This window comes from Peromyscus maniculatus, chromosome 5 (genome assembly GCF_049852395.1).
Source record: "Peromyscus maniculatus bairdii isolate BWxNUB_F1_BW_parent chromosome 5, HU_Pman_BW_mat_3.1, whole genome shotgun sequence".
Taxonomy (NCBI): Eukaryota; Metazoa; Chordata; class Mammalia; order Rodentia; family Cricetidae; genus Peromyscus; species Peromyscus maniculatus.
In genome coordinates this window covers 126670826-126688273 of record NC_134856.1, presented here as the reverse complement: position 1 = coordinate 126688273, position 17448 = coordinate 126670826, and the positions used below count along the sequence as shown (strand labels likewise).

At 49.8% G+C, this 17448-nt stretch overlaps 1 protein-coding gene across 1 annotated transcript in view; it reads right to left on the bottom strand.

Moving 5' to 3' along the window:
* Nucleotides 1–55: 55 nt before the first annotated feature.
* Gmpr (guanosine monophosphate reductase) overlaps nt 56–17448 on the bottom strand; it is a 41043-nt gene continuing 23650 nt past the window's right edge. The window contains exons 6-9 of the mRNA XM_006972831.4: nt 15785–15891; nt 6398–6440; nt 3771–3930; nt 56–548 (exon numbers count right to left, since the gene is read on the bottom strand). Coding sequence (XP_006972893.1) covers nt 368–548; nt 3771–3930; nt 6398–6440; nt 15785–15891 — 491 coding nt within the window. The 3' untranslated portion in view covers nt 56–367. The remainder of the gene's footprint in view (nt 549–3770; nt 3931–6397; nt 6441–15784; nt 15892–17448) is intronic.

The window sequence follows — 17448 nt, the reverse complement described above, 5'->3', positions numbered from 1 at the left end:
CACAGCGTGACTCGACACAACTATGCTCCTGAACATGCAAAACTCCAGCACTCAATCAAGATCACAGCATTCTATTAAAAGTGAAACCATCGTCCTTTAGAGGAAGGCAAGGGTGCAAGGCGAGGTTGAAACAAGGAGACAATGAGTTCTAGGTGCTGACCCAGGGCCCCAGGAGCACCCTGCTTCCGGGCTCCACACCGGCACCAGGGCAAGGCCCCAAGGCCTCTGGGTGCAAGATCAGGACAAGGACTCAATGTCAGCGTCAGTGGTGGCAGTGTCCCACCATGCAGAGCAGCCGGCCTGCTAGGACAGACAAGAAAGGGATGGGAGAAGCGTGGCCAGAGGTGGCCTCCACTCAGCTCCGCAGTTAGCCAAACACTGTGTTGTGCTGCTGGGTCACCCGGATGAACGTGGCCCTCCTGCTGAGCTCCTTGAGCTTGGCAGCCCCTACGTAGGTACAGGTAGACCTCAGTCCTCCAAGGATGTCCCGGATTGTGTTCTCTACGTCCCCTTTGTAAGGCACTTCCACAGTCTTGCCCTCAGAGGCCCTGGGGGGGGGGGGAGAGAAGAGAGGAGGAGGGTTAATCCAGTTTGTTTTCTCTTATCACCCAGGCAGACTTATCCCTGCGACAGCCTTTATTCCGTTGACAGTTTCATACATGGAGATGCTGTATTTTGGGCATTTTCGCTCTCCATTACCTTCTCTCATCCTGCTCCTGCTCCCACCAAAGTCCTTCTCTTTCCCCATAAGGGTCGCCCGTTCTCATGTCTTTTCGTTTTATTGGTTTTCATGTAACCCACTGAATTGAGTCCCTTCATGACATAGGTGGAGGTTATTTCCTAGAGCATGGGCTCCTTACCAGTGGTCACCCCACTGAAGAAAATGACTGCCCCTCCCCCAGCTTGGCTACAGCTCCTTAGTGAGGGGTGGGGTATCATAAGGCCCTCCCCCATCCAGTGCAAATCTGATCCACGTAACCACAGCTTCAGTGCGTCCATGAGGGCAACGGCAGTGTTATATCACGGAGGGGTTTTACCCCGCTCTGCCATCCCTGCCAAGACCCTAGCAGATGGAACAACTCCTCTAACCTAATACGAACTTCCCTGCTCGCCAAGAGAAGTCTGGGTCAGCAATATGAGACAGAGATGGAGACACCTGCCCCCCCCCCGCCCCAGTCCCCAGGAGTGACATTCTCCTTAGCAATGTACCCCCTACCCCTATGGTTCCTACTGGAACCAGCCACCAAACGGCCAATGTCCTAATTCCTCCCTGGGGAAAACAGACCTGCTAGGTTGCCTCCTGCCCCGGCACCTCCATCCATCCTCCTTCACTGACAGAAAACACACAGAGGGTTGCTTCCCTAAGCACCAGCTCTGTGGGTGCTAAATGTCCGCACCATGGACAACACAGGTCTGCCTAGGACATAGGAGATGCAGTACCGCATCCCCTCCAGCCTGCCTGTCCTTTGCCAGGTCCTACCTCTCATCAGCTCCATTTGTTCCCGTGTGTCACCAAACCCACTGCTCGGAGCAAGGGTGAGAGCTTTGTGAGTGGAGAACCCTCAGCACCTTGGGTGGCCTCTCCACATCTTCAGAGCAGTGCTTAGAAATCCGGACTGGGCCTAAGACATGAATACCACGCAACATCTAGCTGTCCCCTTGTTCCCTTCATCCCAAGACCACCAGGAAACAGCCTGTATCACAAAGCAGACCTTGATCCTGCAAAATGGAGATGCAGTCTGTGCATGCTTTTGCAGCAGCAGCACAGAAGTCGAGGACCAGGCAAATCCTAACAAGTACCCAAATTCTAGAACTTTCTGTGCCTAGTCATCAACTAGAAAAATTGAAACTCATTGTCTTGAACTCAAAAAGGATGTAAACTTGTCTTCTGTTAACATCTGTGCTCCCTTTCATGAACTCTAGCACCTTAAGTCACTGGTTGGACGATCGGCTGCTTGGTGGCTGGTACAGCACACAAGGCTCAAGAAACCAGGGTCACTGACACATCCAGAACTCTGTGACCTGAGACTGACACATGCCCGTGTGTGCCCACAAGAGCTGCCATCGCATTCTTTTCGGACAGTTCATGGCCTTCCTGAATTCTTTCCCCTTTGCTAAGTGGCATCCTCTTTGGTGAGTCACTGTTGGACCCCCAAATCTGCTCATCTGTAACATGCAAGTACGTGCTAATGACAGGCAGGCAGCTAGCCCAGCACTAATAGCCTGGCAGCAGTTAAACGTGAGGTCAGAGCAGGGAGTCGTCCTCAGTGACGGTCAGGTCATGGTGGTGAGGCTGCAGGTGCCAGAGACAGAGCAGGGTAGGCTCGTGATGCTCAGGCTAACTGGATGGAGGTCCTGCTTCCTTCAGCATTCTGAGCAAAGCACTCTGAGATCTGAACTCGTTTCCAGAACCCAGGCTCGGTGTTTCCATGGCACCTCCACCCTGATGAACTTCCTGAACACCCTGCCACCCAGATGGCTTCTCCCTCTGCTCCTGGCATCTGTATTGTTGCAGCCTGGCCCGCTTTTCCCTATCTGCTCTTTTGAGGACTCTCTGCAACAGCGACAGCCGGGGGGGGGGGGGGGGGATTGTACTTCACACGGAGCACAGAGTGGCCACTCAGCCACGTGGCTCAGGTTTGTCTTGGTCCAACACAGGCTCCCCGTGGCCCTCAGAAGAAGGTAACTGGCTGCTGGTTGAACAGTGGGCTTCTTGGTGCCAATATCCAGGTACTGTGGCAGGGAGGGTCTCTGACGTGACGACAAGGAGTGTGCGCCACTTCTCACTGAGGCTGACCCCACACCTCTTGCCCACCCAGCTCCCTGCTACTGGAACACTATGTTTATCAAGGTTCCCACTTGAAGAGAAATGACTAGGGATAATGGCAACTGGAGTTAGCGTGCCGTACCCGAGAACATCCCACACTACTGCTGCTGCCTCTCAGTGGAGTCACGTGAGTTCCCCTTACACATTATGACAGAATTCCACACCCTGCCACAACAACGACAATCTTCTGGCTGTGGGGCTCGTATCTGGAGACAGCGGGCATGAGCCAGCCACAGTAGGCTTCCCATCCTCATGGGAGTCCAGAGATTTTGAAGTACGTGAGACCTTCTGTCCTGTGTCCTTCATATAGCCTGTCCGCAGAGCTGGCTGTGATGAGCTGCAGGGACAGGCTCTTTGGAGCTGGGTGGTAATTCTGGGTCTGCTCTGTCATGGGCTTCTTACATAAGGCTGCTCTGGAGGAGAATGGGAAGGACCAGGTGACCTTGGAGAGACTGTGGGTTTTAAAACCATGCATCGGCCTAGAGTCTGATTCTGCAGTCTGATGATACAGGTAACCATCTGGAAACACTGCCCGTGTCACCTGTCAGAGCCTGGGGGCAGGTGGCCGGCCTAAATGAAGTACCGTGGCCAACAGTGTCCTCTCTGAAAGGCCCCACCTGTTTGCTATACCCTGAGAGACTAATCTTCATCCTGAAGCTCGCAGAATAGATTATCTTAGGCTAGAGGTGAGAGGTGATGAGGGATGCTCAGTGAGGGCTCTTTCAGTCCAAGGCAATACTCCCATTCAGCAACGTGCCCCTCCCAGACTGACACCTATAATCACACCCCCAACTTTTCCACACTTGCTTTCACAATTGCTAACCGGGTGAAAGTTGGTGTCCTGTACCAAGATGCCGGCTATGTTTTCTAGCCCCTCCCTCTAAGGGGACCAGAATAGCTAGCCAGGCTGGTGGACACAGCCTAAGTCACGTGGCAGCCATACCTGTACTCAGCGACTCCTCCTGCGTGTTTCTTCATGGCCGTGTCCGAGCTCATGCCATAGAAGAGTTTCAGCTTCTGCCCATTCCTCTCGATCACCTCTCCTGCACACTCGGTGTGGCCTGAAAACATGCCTCCCAGCATGACAAAGTCTGCACCGGCTCCTACATGCCAAGGGATGGACAAAGGGGCAGGACAGAGATGCTCTCAGAGAATACAGAGTCTGGAAAGAGTCCTGCCCGCCCGCTGTGCCTCCCTGACTCTGATCACAAAATGGCTCAGCCTCCTCCTAAGACAGAAGACAGCAGGGAGTCAGGGGCACTGGGGGTTGGAGGTGGGGGCGGGGAAGGGACAGTCAGCACTGCCTTGAAGGTATCAGTGACTGGCTATGACACCTTCCAAACAGGTCTTGCTCTTTTAGATCCACAAAAGCATGAAGCATTGCACGCGTCTCAGGAAGCATGTCTCGTAGCTAGCCTGAGCTAGGTGAGACTCCATCTCAAAACCAGAAACAATTCGACAACATTTGAAGTGATCTTTATCTGCTGTTCTTGGGTAACTGACTATCAAATATGATGCGCTATAGTTGAGTCCATATGTTGCAAACTAATCCCCCACCCCCAGTTTCCTAAGGGGATGGATTCTGAAGGTGAGGCCCCTGGGAAGTCATGCAGGTTACACATAGTCATAAAGATCTCAATAGCTCTGTAAAACACACTTGCTCTTTCCCCATGCGCAACATCTGTTGGGCTGTGGGACAGTGAGACAGTCCTTTCTAGGGATCAGGCAAGCACCAACACTGTGTTCTTGGGCAGCCCAACCTCCTCAGCCATGAACCAAATTAACTTCTATCATCAGAAAAGTGGACTCAGAAAGGAAACACTAGCAAGGATGCCTCTCCTGAGTCACTGAGGGATTTAGAACTACAGTGACTTCTAACAGGGTGCTGAGTAACCGGGCAGATCAACAGCAGCCTAAAAGCAGCCGTGATGTCACTTCTAAGGAAGTCCCCCACCCCTGGGGTATGCGTGGATTCAATCCCACTCTGCTGTTAGAAAGGGATGCTGAGTGAGGCTGGCCCCTGGTAAGTAAGGCACAGCAAGAACTCCACAGTGTGCTGTCAGCAGCTCCCAGACACCAGCGCTGACTCCAGCTGTGATCTTCAGGGGGGCAGTGGGATAACTGGTCTGGCCAGACCTCCAGATGAAGGAAGTCAACCTCCTCGGGACCCTGAGCACAGATCTGTTCAATGTAACTGTTAAATGGTTCCTGGTGATTTAACAGAGCAGGGAGAATGTCAGGGGAGAGCGGAGGAGCCAAGGGCCAGTCCCGAGCTCAGGAACAAGGTGCTTTCAGAAGGACAGGGCTTTTTAAATGTGTTCAGCTCCTGCTTTGTGCTGTGGTTCATGGGGGGTACCAGAAGGAAGTCACACACACACTAAGTGATGCTTAAGGAGAGCTGGACAAGAGAGCTGGAGTTCTCCTGCACTGAACTGTAGGACGATGACCATGTCATTCTTTCCTGGGGCCTCTGTCCTCCAGACCATAAAACAGGCCAGATGGAATAGATACAGGGTTTGTTTCCTTCCACAGCTGGCCTGGGGCACTTTGTTTTTTATGATATACTTTGGGTTGCTAAGAAACCCTGCCAGCAGGAACACTATCTGCCTGCCCCTCTGTCACTACTTTAGAAACAGAACAGAGGCTCATGGCTCATCAGGTTAAGGCACTTGCTGCCCAGCTTTAACAACTGAGTTTGATTCCCCCAGATCCACAAGGTGGAAGGAGAGATTGGACTCCTATAAGATGCTCTCTGGCCTCCACATGCGTGTGCCTGCACACATACAATACACGTAATTCAAATATTAAAAAGCCAATTTTTGTTACTAAGTCAAAAAGTTTTCTACCACGGTGTGCGTGCGTGCGTGCGTGCGTGCCTGGTGTGGTGTAATGTGCCACTTAACAGTTTAGAGCATGAAAGCTAGTTCTGGTTTCTATGTGGATATGGAAACTAAGCAGCCAGCACAGGGCTCTGCAGCCCTGTTTTACCACCCTGTCCCTTTGCTGATGTGTCGGACAGTGTGGAGCAAAAACCAGGACCCCAGAGGCCCTCCAGGCCCTCCTGGCTTACACTGGGCACTGCTGCCCTCTAGTGGAGAGCAGGCTGGTCAGCCTCCAGCGGAGACTGAAGACTGAGGACAGCCAAGATAAGGTGAGGACTCTCAGTCCGGGTCGGGGTGAGGTGGGGTGAGTGGGGGGTGGGGAGACTGCTCCAGGTTGAGTCAAAACAGCCTGGTGGTCTCCACACAGCATATACTGTGCAGGGTCCCAGGTGCCCTGGGTGTTCTCATGCTCAATGAAAACATCACAATTTGACCCACTCCTGGCTGGCATGACATCACCAAAGATCCACATGCTGAGCACCCAGCTTGCTCAGCTACAGACCCGAACCAAAACTGAGCCAGGATTTTATCAGATGGGAATGAAATCTAGGCAAAGAAAACTCCCAATAAGCCCAGAAGCCCCTCGGGGGTTCCCTCCTCCATCTGGTTCTTCCAAGCTGCCCAGAGCTCCTCCTCCTCCGTCAACCTCTCTTTCCTCCATAATGGCAGGGCTGTCCCTGGTACTTACCAAAGGCTTTGGCGACATCTCCTGGACATGTACAGCCTCCATCCTTCAAAGAAACAAAGGAGAGGCTATCAGCAAGGTGAGGATACTGGCAAGGTGGGGGCAGGCCAGAGCATGCCTCACCCAGGAAGATGAAGCCACCTCCCACCCCTAGCCAAGCAGCTGGCCCAACAGCCTGGAGGCTGGCTCTCTAGCTACATTACCACCCTTGATACTTTGGCTCCCTAACCACATCCTTCCTCTGATGGTCAGAGGCTGGCATCCCTGCCCATCCTCCATCTAGGCTCAAGCACCCATGTCTGGGGAAGAGGACCAAGTGTGGCAGACTGGCCACTGTCCTTGGCTAGATCATTATGTAACACACCCAGCCACTCTATGGTCCCTGCTCCTTCGCATTCATAAGCCACCGCTCCCTCCCTGCCGGGTGAGAGGTGAGATTTATTTAGTCTGAGTGCTAGATTATTTTAAGAGCTGAGAAAAGGGCATAGAGCTGGCTTCTTTATCTTCTCAGCTGCCTTGTGCTTCCAGTCCATTATGTCCTTAAAAATAAGAGCTCACCACCAACATCCACTCTGCCCACACATCCCAGGCTGGCCTCATGGGCATCGGGATCCCGGGCTATCGAGACCCGGCGCAACGCTCTTAGGATACAGCACTCACATGTTTCCTTATTGACAGACCCTAAATGCCCAGGCTGCTACTTGATATTTCCAGCAAAGCCTGGGTGACACCGACATAAAGGATGTGACAGTGCTCTGGGATGTTAGGAAAACACAGAAGGACAGCACAGGAAGCAAAGAGAAGAGATGGGGACAGGTGGGACGAAGTGACAGGGATGTAGCGAGGCTCCGCATGGCCGTCAAAGGGAAGGCCCGGCTCCAGAAAGTGAGAGCCAAAGATGTGGAGCTGGACTGTCAGGTTAGGGACAGAACATAGCACACCCACAGGGGTAACCTGGGTGACAGTTTGCAAGACAGAACCACTCATCCCCAGTTGGGGGCATCTGTGTCCACGTGGGGCAAGGCACTTCGCAACAAGCATCTCACGCGGAAAGCACTGGACTCCGTGGCTCGGTGCCCTTCTGTTTCGCTGGAGACAGGGTATCGGGTATCTCTACAGAGCTCAAGTTGGTCTCAGCCTCCTGAATGCTAGAGTTGTGGGTCTACACCCCTCCACCCTGCTCGTCACTCTCTATCACTTGATTGGTCCCTACACTCCAAGGAGGAGGATTCAAATCCTGCTAACCATGCTAGTGCTTAGCTAACCATGCTACTGCTTGTCTCTGATCCCAGTGTTGAGGAGGTGGAGGCAGGAGGATTCGGAGTTCAGGGCCATCCAGAGCTCTAGGACATCATCAAAAAACACAAACAAAAACAGAATGCTTTCAGTCCCACCGTGTCACTTGATCAACGGGGAGGTGTTGAAGACTTGGTTTTTGTCTTCCTAAATATTTTCTAGTGGTAATTATTTGCTCAGTCACATGCATTGTTCTTGTGTGGCTCCCACGAGGCCTATTTGAGAGGCAGGCTCTCTGGACAAGGTATATGGCATGCAAAGCACTCCATGAGGACATGGAAACAGCTGTGGCTCAGCAACCACGTGACTGCTTCCAAGCTCTGCCAAGCTTGTTCCTCTTCCCTCCCAAATGTTTGCTTTCCACATGTCTCTTGCTTACCCTGTTCACTTTCTAGAGTTTTATCTCTATCAAAACCAGCCCTAGGAGCCAGAAACGTGGTTCAGCAGGTAGAAATGATAGTTATGCGCCGGGTGGTGGTGGCACATGCCTTTAATTCCAGCACTCGGGAGGCAGAGGCAGGCAGATCTCTGTGAGTTCGAGGCCAGCCTGGTCTATAGAGGGAGATTCAGGACAGGCACCAAAGCTACACAGAGAAATTCTGTCTCGAAAAAACAAAACAAAACAAAAAAAAGAAAGAAAAAAAAATGATAGTTATGCAAACCCCATGATCCAAGTCCAAGTTTAATCGCCATAACCCAGATGGAAAGCAGGGTGTGGTAGCATGCACCTGTGATCCCAACCCAAGAACCAGGCAGAGAAGCTCAAGAGGCAGCCTAGCAACAGCAACCAGAGACTCCCAAAAGGTGTCCTTGGACCTCCACACATGCGCACACATATACAGATACACAAAATAAAAATTAAAACCAGCTTTATGCGCAGGATTTCAAATCATAATCAGATTACATAAACTCGTGCCTCCATTAACGTAGGTCCCCAACAATGTGACTTTAGAATTCTCTTTGCTCACTCAAGGAGCTTGTGGCCACACTAGGATTTATCATGTAAGTGCCTGATAATTCCACAGGATTGTGGTCAGTGTGGCAGCCTGACCCAGAAAGCCCTGTGTGACTGAGATCTCAAGAAATGCCTTGGGCAGGAGAGATGGCTCAGCTAATGGGCCACTGACTGCTCTTCCAGAGGACCTGGGTTCGATTCCCAGCACCCACACAGTGATTTTCACCTGTCTGCAACTTTAGTTCTGTGGAATCTGATGTCCTCTTCTGGCCTCCACAGTACCCAGGCATAGATATGGTGCACAGATACATGTAAGCAAAATAATCATACTCATAAAAAAATTAAAATTAAAAAAGAAAACGTGCTGTGGGATGTTCTGTATGTTAAATGTGTTACTCTGATTGGTTAATAAGTAAAGTGCTGATTGGCCAGTAGCCAGGCAGGAAGTATAGGTGGGATAAAGAGAGAGGAGAATTCTGGGAGGAGGAAGGCTGAGACAGAGAGTCGCTGTCAGCCGTAATGAGATGTTAAGATACTGGTAAGTCATGAGCCACGTGGCAACTTATAGATTAACAAAAATGGGTTGATTTAAGATGTAAGAACTAGATAGCTAGAAGCCTGAGCCATTAGGCCATACAGTTTATAAGTAATATAAGTCTCGGTGTGTTTACTTGGTTGGGTCTGAGCAGCTGCGGGACTGGCGGGTGAGAGAGATTTGTCCTGACCATGGGCCAGGCAGGATTGGAGAAAACTCCAGCTACAAAAAAACGAGCCTATTTCTGAGCTGACCCAAAGTCCTCAGTTAACATGGTTGCATACCACCAGAGAGAGAGTATTGTATTCACAGTGTTGTCTGTTCACACATTGCTGGTATGCACACTTATGAAATGAGTGATGCACACTCAACAGGCCAGACTACAAGAGGAGCTGAGTGCAATGCAATTTCACAGGATACATCAAGAAACCAGCACCTTCTACAGTTAACAGGTAATTTCCAAGTCTATTCAAAGAATCCCATCATGCTCCAGGAAGACAGAACAGGGGGCACTCTCCTGCCATCTAAGGCATACACCCACCTTACATGGTGACAGTCAGCTGCTGGAAGACTGTCAAAAGAATTAGTCTTGGGAAAATATACAAAGCAGTAATTGACAAGTGTTGCTTGCTTTGTCTTTTAACATGGTTAGCGTTATATTTAAGGACAAAAGGCATCATGGCATGTAAATGATTTGGTTCATGGATTTTCAGCATGACTCTTCTGCTTAAAAATAATTACAGGGGCTGAGGCAACGGCCCAGTTGGTAAAGCATTTGCCTCCTAATTGTGAGGTCCTGAGTTTGAATACCCAGAACTCACATAAAAAAAGCTGGATACAACAGCACACACCTACAACCTCAGCATTGCCATAGATGAGGCCTGGAGACAGGAAACTTGCCAGATAGCTAACCTGGCCCGTGTGGGGAAGTTCTGGGCCAATGGAAGACTTTGTCTCAAACAAGAGATGGAAAGTGCCTGAGGGCTGTCACTTATGGCTGTCCTCTGACCTTCTATGTGCATGTGTGCACCCATGAACACATTATGGCTCAGGCCTCTGAAATAGAGCATGGTGAGAGCAAGCATGGGATGGGACAGGGGAGTGGGGAGGATACAGGACTCAAATGAAGTGCCTTTCCCTGGCCAAGAACTACTCTGAACTTATCTCCTCATCCAAACTCAAGACTCTAAGGTTGGTATCATGTACTGGGTGGGGAAATGAGACAGAGAATTCCAGTGGTTCTCCTAAGGCCATGCAGCTGAGAAACAGTGTCTCTCCTAAGACCACACAGCTGAGAAACAGTGGTTCTCCTAAGACCACACAGCTGAGAAACCGTGGCTCTTCTAGGACCACACAGCTGTAATAGTGGAGAAATGAGGTTAGAAACAGCCTCTTAAGACAGCCTTCCTGATAATACTAAGTTTCTTTTTCATGTTTATTTGGCATTTCTAGATTTTCCTGAGTTAGACATTATTTTATTGAATTTGTCAAGCCTCCCAAAATTTAATTATTTAATGAATTTGGTTAGATCTTTCTAAACAGTGATGTGATTGGACAAAATTAAGTGGTCACACCTTGAACTCTGCCTATACCTGAAGTATTGTGAATAGATGAGGGACCCTTCTCCCTCCCCTCCTCTCCTGTGGACCATGATGGAAACACTTCTGAAGCCTAGCCTGCTGGCTCCAGTGCCTGGTGAACAGACCCCGTCCTATGTGACTTCCTCCTGCACCTTAGCCACACAGATACACTAATTCAGTCATGGCAGGGTGAATTGAGTCAGCTCAGAGGAAATTGGACCACGTGGCAGGATCCCAAACATCCAGCAGGTTTGGTCTGGTTGGCAGAGGTGGCAACTACTTGAGGAACAACTTAGGAGAGTTGACTGTGGGGTCAACAGCTTCTGTGAGCCTGGAAATGGGCAGCTGACTAGTAGCAACAGGCCAAAGTGTGGGAACCAAGGCTTGGAGACACTGTCAACTCAGTTTGGTCTTCTCGAGACGCACTGGCTTCCTCACCCCGTGTGGGAATCTGCCACCGTGGATGGAAAAGAAGAATCTCAGAGCACACAGCTAGCTGCTAGGTGCACTCCTCACATAGCAGTAGTGCCGCTGCCGGCCTGGGCTCCCACCATGGCCAACCAACACAGAAGTGGCTCTGGGACTCTGGGTAGGACCTGGCTCTGGAACTAGCCAGTGAGGCCTGGCCTCCTCTGTAGAAACCAGTGTTTCTCAAGGTCAAGGACAGGTGGGGATGACCTAGAGGGCCCCTTGGGCTCACCTTCTGAGCTCTTGATTCAGTTGGTCAGGTCTGGGGTGGGGCTCCAGACTTCCTAACAAGCTGTCACTGCCTTGCTAATCTGGCCATCACGTGATACAGAATGGCTGAGTTAGGCTACCTCTGATGTAATGCTGTGCACAGAAGCTGGGGTGACCTCCCTTCGGTCACCTGGGAGGCACACAGTGTGTCTACACTACCCCACCCCAATCTTAGGGAAGTTGGAAGTTCTTAGACATAAGGATGGTGTCTGAACAAGCCTATACTTAGACCTTGTCCTGGTTAGGTCTCTGTCAACGTCTCAATGGTTCTCAACATGTAGGTCATGACTCCCCCATGGGATCATCTATTAGACAATCCTCTATATCAGATGTTTATATTATAATTCATAACAGTAGCAAAATTTCAGTTATGAAGCAGCAATGAAATAATTTTATGGTTGGGGGTCCCCACACCATGAGCAACTGTATTAAAGGGTCTCAGCAATAGGAAGGTTGAGAAGCACTGAGCTAGAGTCATCTGAGAAGAGGGACTCTCAGTTCAGAAAATGTCCCCATAAGATCTGCCTGTAATGCATTCTCTTGATTAATTCTTGATGTGGGTAGACTCAGCTCACTGTGGGCAGGGCCACCCCTGTGTAGGTGGCCCTGGATGGTGTACAAATTCGCAGGATGAGCAAACCATGAGAGCAAACCAGTAAGCAGCACTCCTCCATGGCCTCGCATCAGCTCCTGCCTCCAGGATCCTGCCCTGACTTCCCTCAGTGATGGACTGTGATGTGGAACCGTAAGCTGAAATAAACCCTTTTCTCCCCAAGTTCCTTTTGCTCATGGTGTTCTGTCACAGCAATAGAAATCCTAAGACAGACTTTCCTAACATGACATGACCTCCACTCAATGGCCAGTAGTAGCCATTCAAGATGTGTATGTGACACAGGGTCAAAATATATGATCCCTGATGACAAAGATCACTGTAATGGAGACTTACACCTGGGGCTGTGGGGCTGTGGTGGAACTCTGTCCTCCTGACAAGAGATGGTCCTTAACATCACAAAACTGGAGTAACGGCGATGACCTGACATGAGACCCTCACAAGACCAGGCTAAGAACTCCTAGAAGGAAGGGCTGGGGAGGGTCTGATGAGAGTCTGAAAGTCCAGCCACTCACACCTTCCTGCCCAGCTGCATATGGTTTGGGATCATACAGGAGGTAGAAGGTTGACTGCAGTCGGAACTGCATCCACATCATGCCGCTCTGTGAGGTCATCGCTCACACTGGGGTGGTGCTTTGCAGGGAGGTAGCTGCCTGACACACACACACTCCTGTAACTCCTCAACCATGCTCTTACAAATAAGCCAATAACCACTGGTTCACCAAGCTGGATTTGGATGGGACCCTTTCTTTGTTCTGGCATCTGTTCCTAATTCTGTGTGAGGAGACGTTTGTTTCCATCTCCTCTGGAAAAGTCACAGAATGGGGCTAACCTTAGGAAGAGTGAATTAATTATATAGTCCAAGAACGTGTACATATAAACTCAAGCTTCTTGAAGACATTTGCACAGCTGGCTCCTGACGGGAACTTTGAGAGCCTGGTATTCCTGGGTAGCCCCAGCTAGATTAAATAAATGCCCTTGCTTGCAAATGCAGATTCACAGTGCTGTCAGCTTTTTACGTGCTACTTCAATAAATGTGTGTTACTCTTTACAGTGGGGCAAAAGCTTGTGTGTGTGTGTGTGGGGGGGTGTCACAGAACTATCATAACCTTTAGTCATTTATTTTAGCATGTAGCACACAGTACAGTGGTTCTCAACCTGTAGGTCACCACCTCTTTGGGTGTCAAATGACCCTTTCACAGGGGTTGCATATCAGATATCATATATATCAGATATTTACACTATGATTCATCATAGCAGCAAAATTAAGTTATGAAGTAGCAATGAAATAGTTTTATGGTTGGGGGTCACCACAACATGAGGGACTGTATTAAAGGGTCGCAGCATTAGGAAGGTTGAGAACCACTGAGATAGTAGATGCATAGTAAACACTTTCTGAATGAATGAGTGAGGAGCTGACTACTGAATGAAGGAACGTGAAGAACATAAGTCACCTGCAATGCAAGTCAATACCTGGATCCTAGCCATGGGAGCAACATGCCATTTACAATACTAATGAACACCTGGAACCTCGCTGTTTCTTATCAGAGCACTCAGGAAGCAAAGCCTGCAGGGCTAAAATGCTGCGGAAGGCTCAAATGAAACAGAAGACAGAGAATGAGGTCTCCACAAGATGCAGTGTTGAGCCAAAGCCAGCATCCACCATTCCATGGTGATGATGGCATTAATTTCTTACATTTGGGTTTTAAAGAAATCCATCAGCAAGTTCATGTGGAAGCCTGGCCTAGCAACTGCCAAAGTAAAATGATAGGAAGGTTTGATATATTCAAGTCAAATCAACATTGTTATGAACCATTAAAAGTATGCCGTAACTCCAAATATATAAAATATGTAAATATACATATACACACACCTGTAAGAAAATGTGCATGGACAGATGGATGGAGGGAGGGAAGAAGGAAGGGAGGGATGGATGGGATCATTACATGATAGATATACAGATAGTGGATGGATGACAGACAGGTAGATAGATGAAAGAGGAGAGGGGAAAAGGATGGAGAGAGAGGGAAAGAGAGAGAGATGGGAGGTAGCTAGATAGCCTACCTTATACAGCTATATGATTTTTCTACCTGTTGGTTCAACCAACCACAGGTAAAAATACTTAATATAAAAAAAATCTGCACCTCTACTAAGCATGCACAGACTTTCTTGTTATCTCCTAAGCCATGCAGGGTAGCAACAGTTTACCCAGCATTTACACTCTATTAGGTAATCTGGAGATGATTTAAAGTGTAAGAGAATCTTATAGAGGTTATACCCCAATACTAGTGCACTGTGCAGAAGGACTTGAACATCTGTGGAGTGTGGTTTCCACAGGAGTGCTGGACTCCACCGCTTGAGAACACCAAGGAACAACTGGACACATCATCTGTCTATCCATCCACTCCTCCATCCATCTCAGCTATACAAGCAGGTGCCATGGTCCACCACAACATTGGCCCTATGATGCCAGCTCAAATCACATAACTATTGCCAATGGTCTACATGGTGGTTCTGTGAATGATGTGGAGTAGATGCACAGAAGGAAAGGACCCACTTCACCTGGTCATTCAATCACTCAATCAATCCTTAGTAACACTTGATGGCTGGTGATGGTGGCATCATTGTTCCAGGAGCTTCTGTCAGAATATTGGTGCCATGCTCAACTCCTTCATTCCCATGCCTTAGCAGATACTGCCCTCAACAGGTGACAGGTGAGGTGGAAGCATCCGACTGCCTCAGCTCACTGCCTCCTCCTGTCAGGTACCCCTGACTCAAGGTCTGAGGTTCACCTCTCACCTGTTCATCTTCCTGCTTCCTTGTCCACTCATAAATTCCCAAGACCAATGGGCTCTTTAGTTGCCCAGTCTCCAACCCATGAGTCCTCCTCAGTGCCTGTCATGTACCTCAAAAATCAACACGAACCCATAAACGCAAAGTGAATTTTTTCCTCAGTAGCCACTCTAATGAACCGGCCTGTGGGGCAGAAGTGGACTCCTCCTTTACCAGCCAAGACTTACTTCCATTCTCTAAACATGCTTCAGGTTGGTGTATGGCTCTGCAGACTTGCTGCCTACCCTTTAGTGGATGGCGGTCACCTGCAGTCTGAATCACACCTTCCCAACTAGATTCTTTTCTCAGCCTGTCTCTTCCCAGTCTTTCCCAAAGGAAGGTTGCTACAAGCCAACCCACTCACCTTCTCCCGCACTGACATCTTCAATAGCTTCCTATTGCACTTGGAAGAAAGCCCCGGTTTTTCACATGTCCCCCAGAGTTCTTGCCCACAGTTGCCCTGGAATTCATCTGTGATCCATTCTTCTACCCGCTCCCAGCTCACCACTCCAAAACAGTGGTTTTGAGGGTTGTTTTTTTTTTGAATGCCCCTTTTCTCTTGTTTCTCCAATGTTCTTCAGCTCTCTTGTATCATTTCATCTGGAACAAACCACCACCCTTCCATATCACTCCCCAAAGCATTTCCCAACTCCTGAATCTGAACTATGGTGACCTGTGTCAGCCCCTCCCAAGTTCATACTGACATCCAAATCCCTACAACCTGTAGAATGGGATAGTGTTTGGAAATAGGGTCTTTGAAGGCAGCACAGCCCCTCAGGGCCAGGACCACAATCACGATCTCCCCCATGGTCCCCGGAGGCTCCCAGATCCTACTAATACTCACAGAGATGATGTGCCCCTTGAGGCCATGGGCAGAGTCGGCACACTCTATTACGGCACTCAGCTGGGGGTAGCCCACTCCTGTCTTGGTTCGGGTGGTGCACACAGAACCTGTGCAGAAGGAGAGGTGGATTCAGGGAGGGTTCTGCATGAGTAGAACACAACCTAAAATGATACCTCTTCACCATCGTATGGTCCTGCCTCAGTGAAGGAGTGACTTTTGCATAACAGTGGATGTATGCTTGGAGGACAAGTACTGACTGGTCAGTTACATGGGCTCACTATAGACTACACCACTGGCCACATGTGCCCCTCAAGTCTTCACCATCATCATCGGCAGATGTCCTGGACGTCATCCCCCACACTACCCTCACTGTACTGTCCCCCCTCCATGTGATGTCTACTCCCCTGCAATGGCTGAGCACAGGCTCCAGTCTCCTCTCTCTCCTCCATCCATCTTTCACTCTTCCACATATGCAGATTCCACTTCCAAGAGCCACTGGGAATCCTCCCAGCCGCCTTCTTCACCTTCAGCTTTGGTCAGCTTACTAACTTGACCTCCTACCTCACTGACCAGCCTAGGAGACTACTTGGTATGATTGTCACGGAATGCGTTTGCATTAGGGGGAAGGGCTTGTCCCTGGGCCTGACGAACCCTTGGGAGGAGGAAGCCACATAACGGTATTTCTATTATTCAACCCTGGCCCAACATAACCCAGCTTCCATCTTTAGTTCCATGTTATATCTCCTGCCCCATCTCCTTGAACCCTCTGGGTCCCCACTCAGTCTAGACCTGTGGTCAGCTTGGCTCTCGGTAGTCATGCCAACACATGATGTCCCATTCAGTCTTGGTTGTGTTCTCTTGGGTCTAGGAGGACACCAAGATCCTATGTCCCCTGTTCCCACTTCTAACTCATCTTACCCCCAAAGCAAGTGAGTACCCACCTCCGTGCCCATCTGCCTCCCCTCTTATCTGCCCCTGTGCTTTTACCAGCAAGTTTCTTCCCTCCTCGGGGTTCTCTGTACTCTGGGGGTTTCCCTCTCTCCCCTCCCCCTTTCTTCTCTTCTCTCTCTCCCCTCCACCACCCACTAACATTCCCTATTGCCCAGGCAACCCTCGCTCATTTTTCAGGCTTCATCTTAAATGTCGCGGCCCCAGGGAAGCTGTGCATCACGTTGTCTTTGGAGAAGCCTGCCTCGGTCATTATTTGTGGAGGGGTGCTGGGGAGTATTTTCTCTGCTGCTTAGTAAGCTGTGGGGAGTTCACCCTCTAGTCTAACCTGACCCTGAGAAGAGCCTCATGCAGTGCATGAGAGCTCTATAAATAGCATGGAAAGAATGCAGGGAAGCACGAGTGAGTCACACAACACTCCTGCTCTGCCAATGCTCACCTTCTCCTGCATGTCGAGTAGGGTCTCTGTGTGCTGTTTTAGGGGCACACCAGGTACTGTTCATCTTGCTCAGAAAGTTATGAACTGCCTAAGTGGGTGGCAACGAGGAAAACCACAGGATGACAGCCGAGCCTGAAGTCTCCCTGTAGTTAGAAGCCTGCATGCCTTATGAGCAGACAGGGCCATTTTCTAATATATGCACCTACACATGCTGTCACAGCACAAAAGTCCTCTTCCTACGGCAGCACTCACCCCCATGCCCCTCGCATGAGTTTCC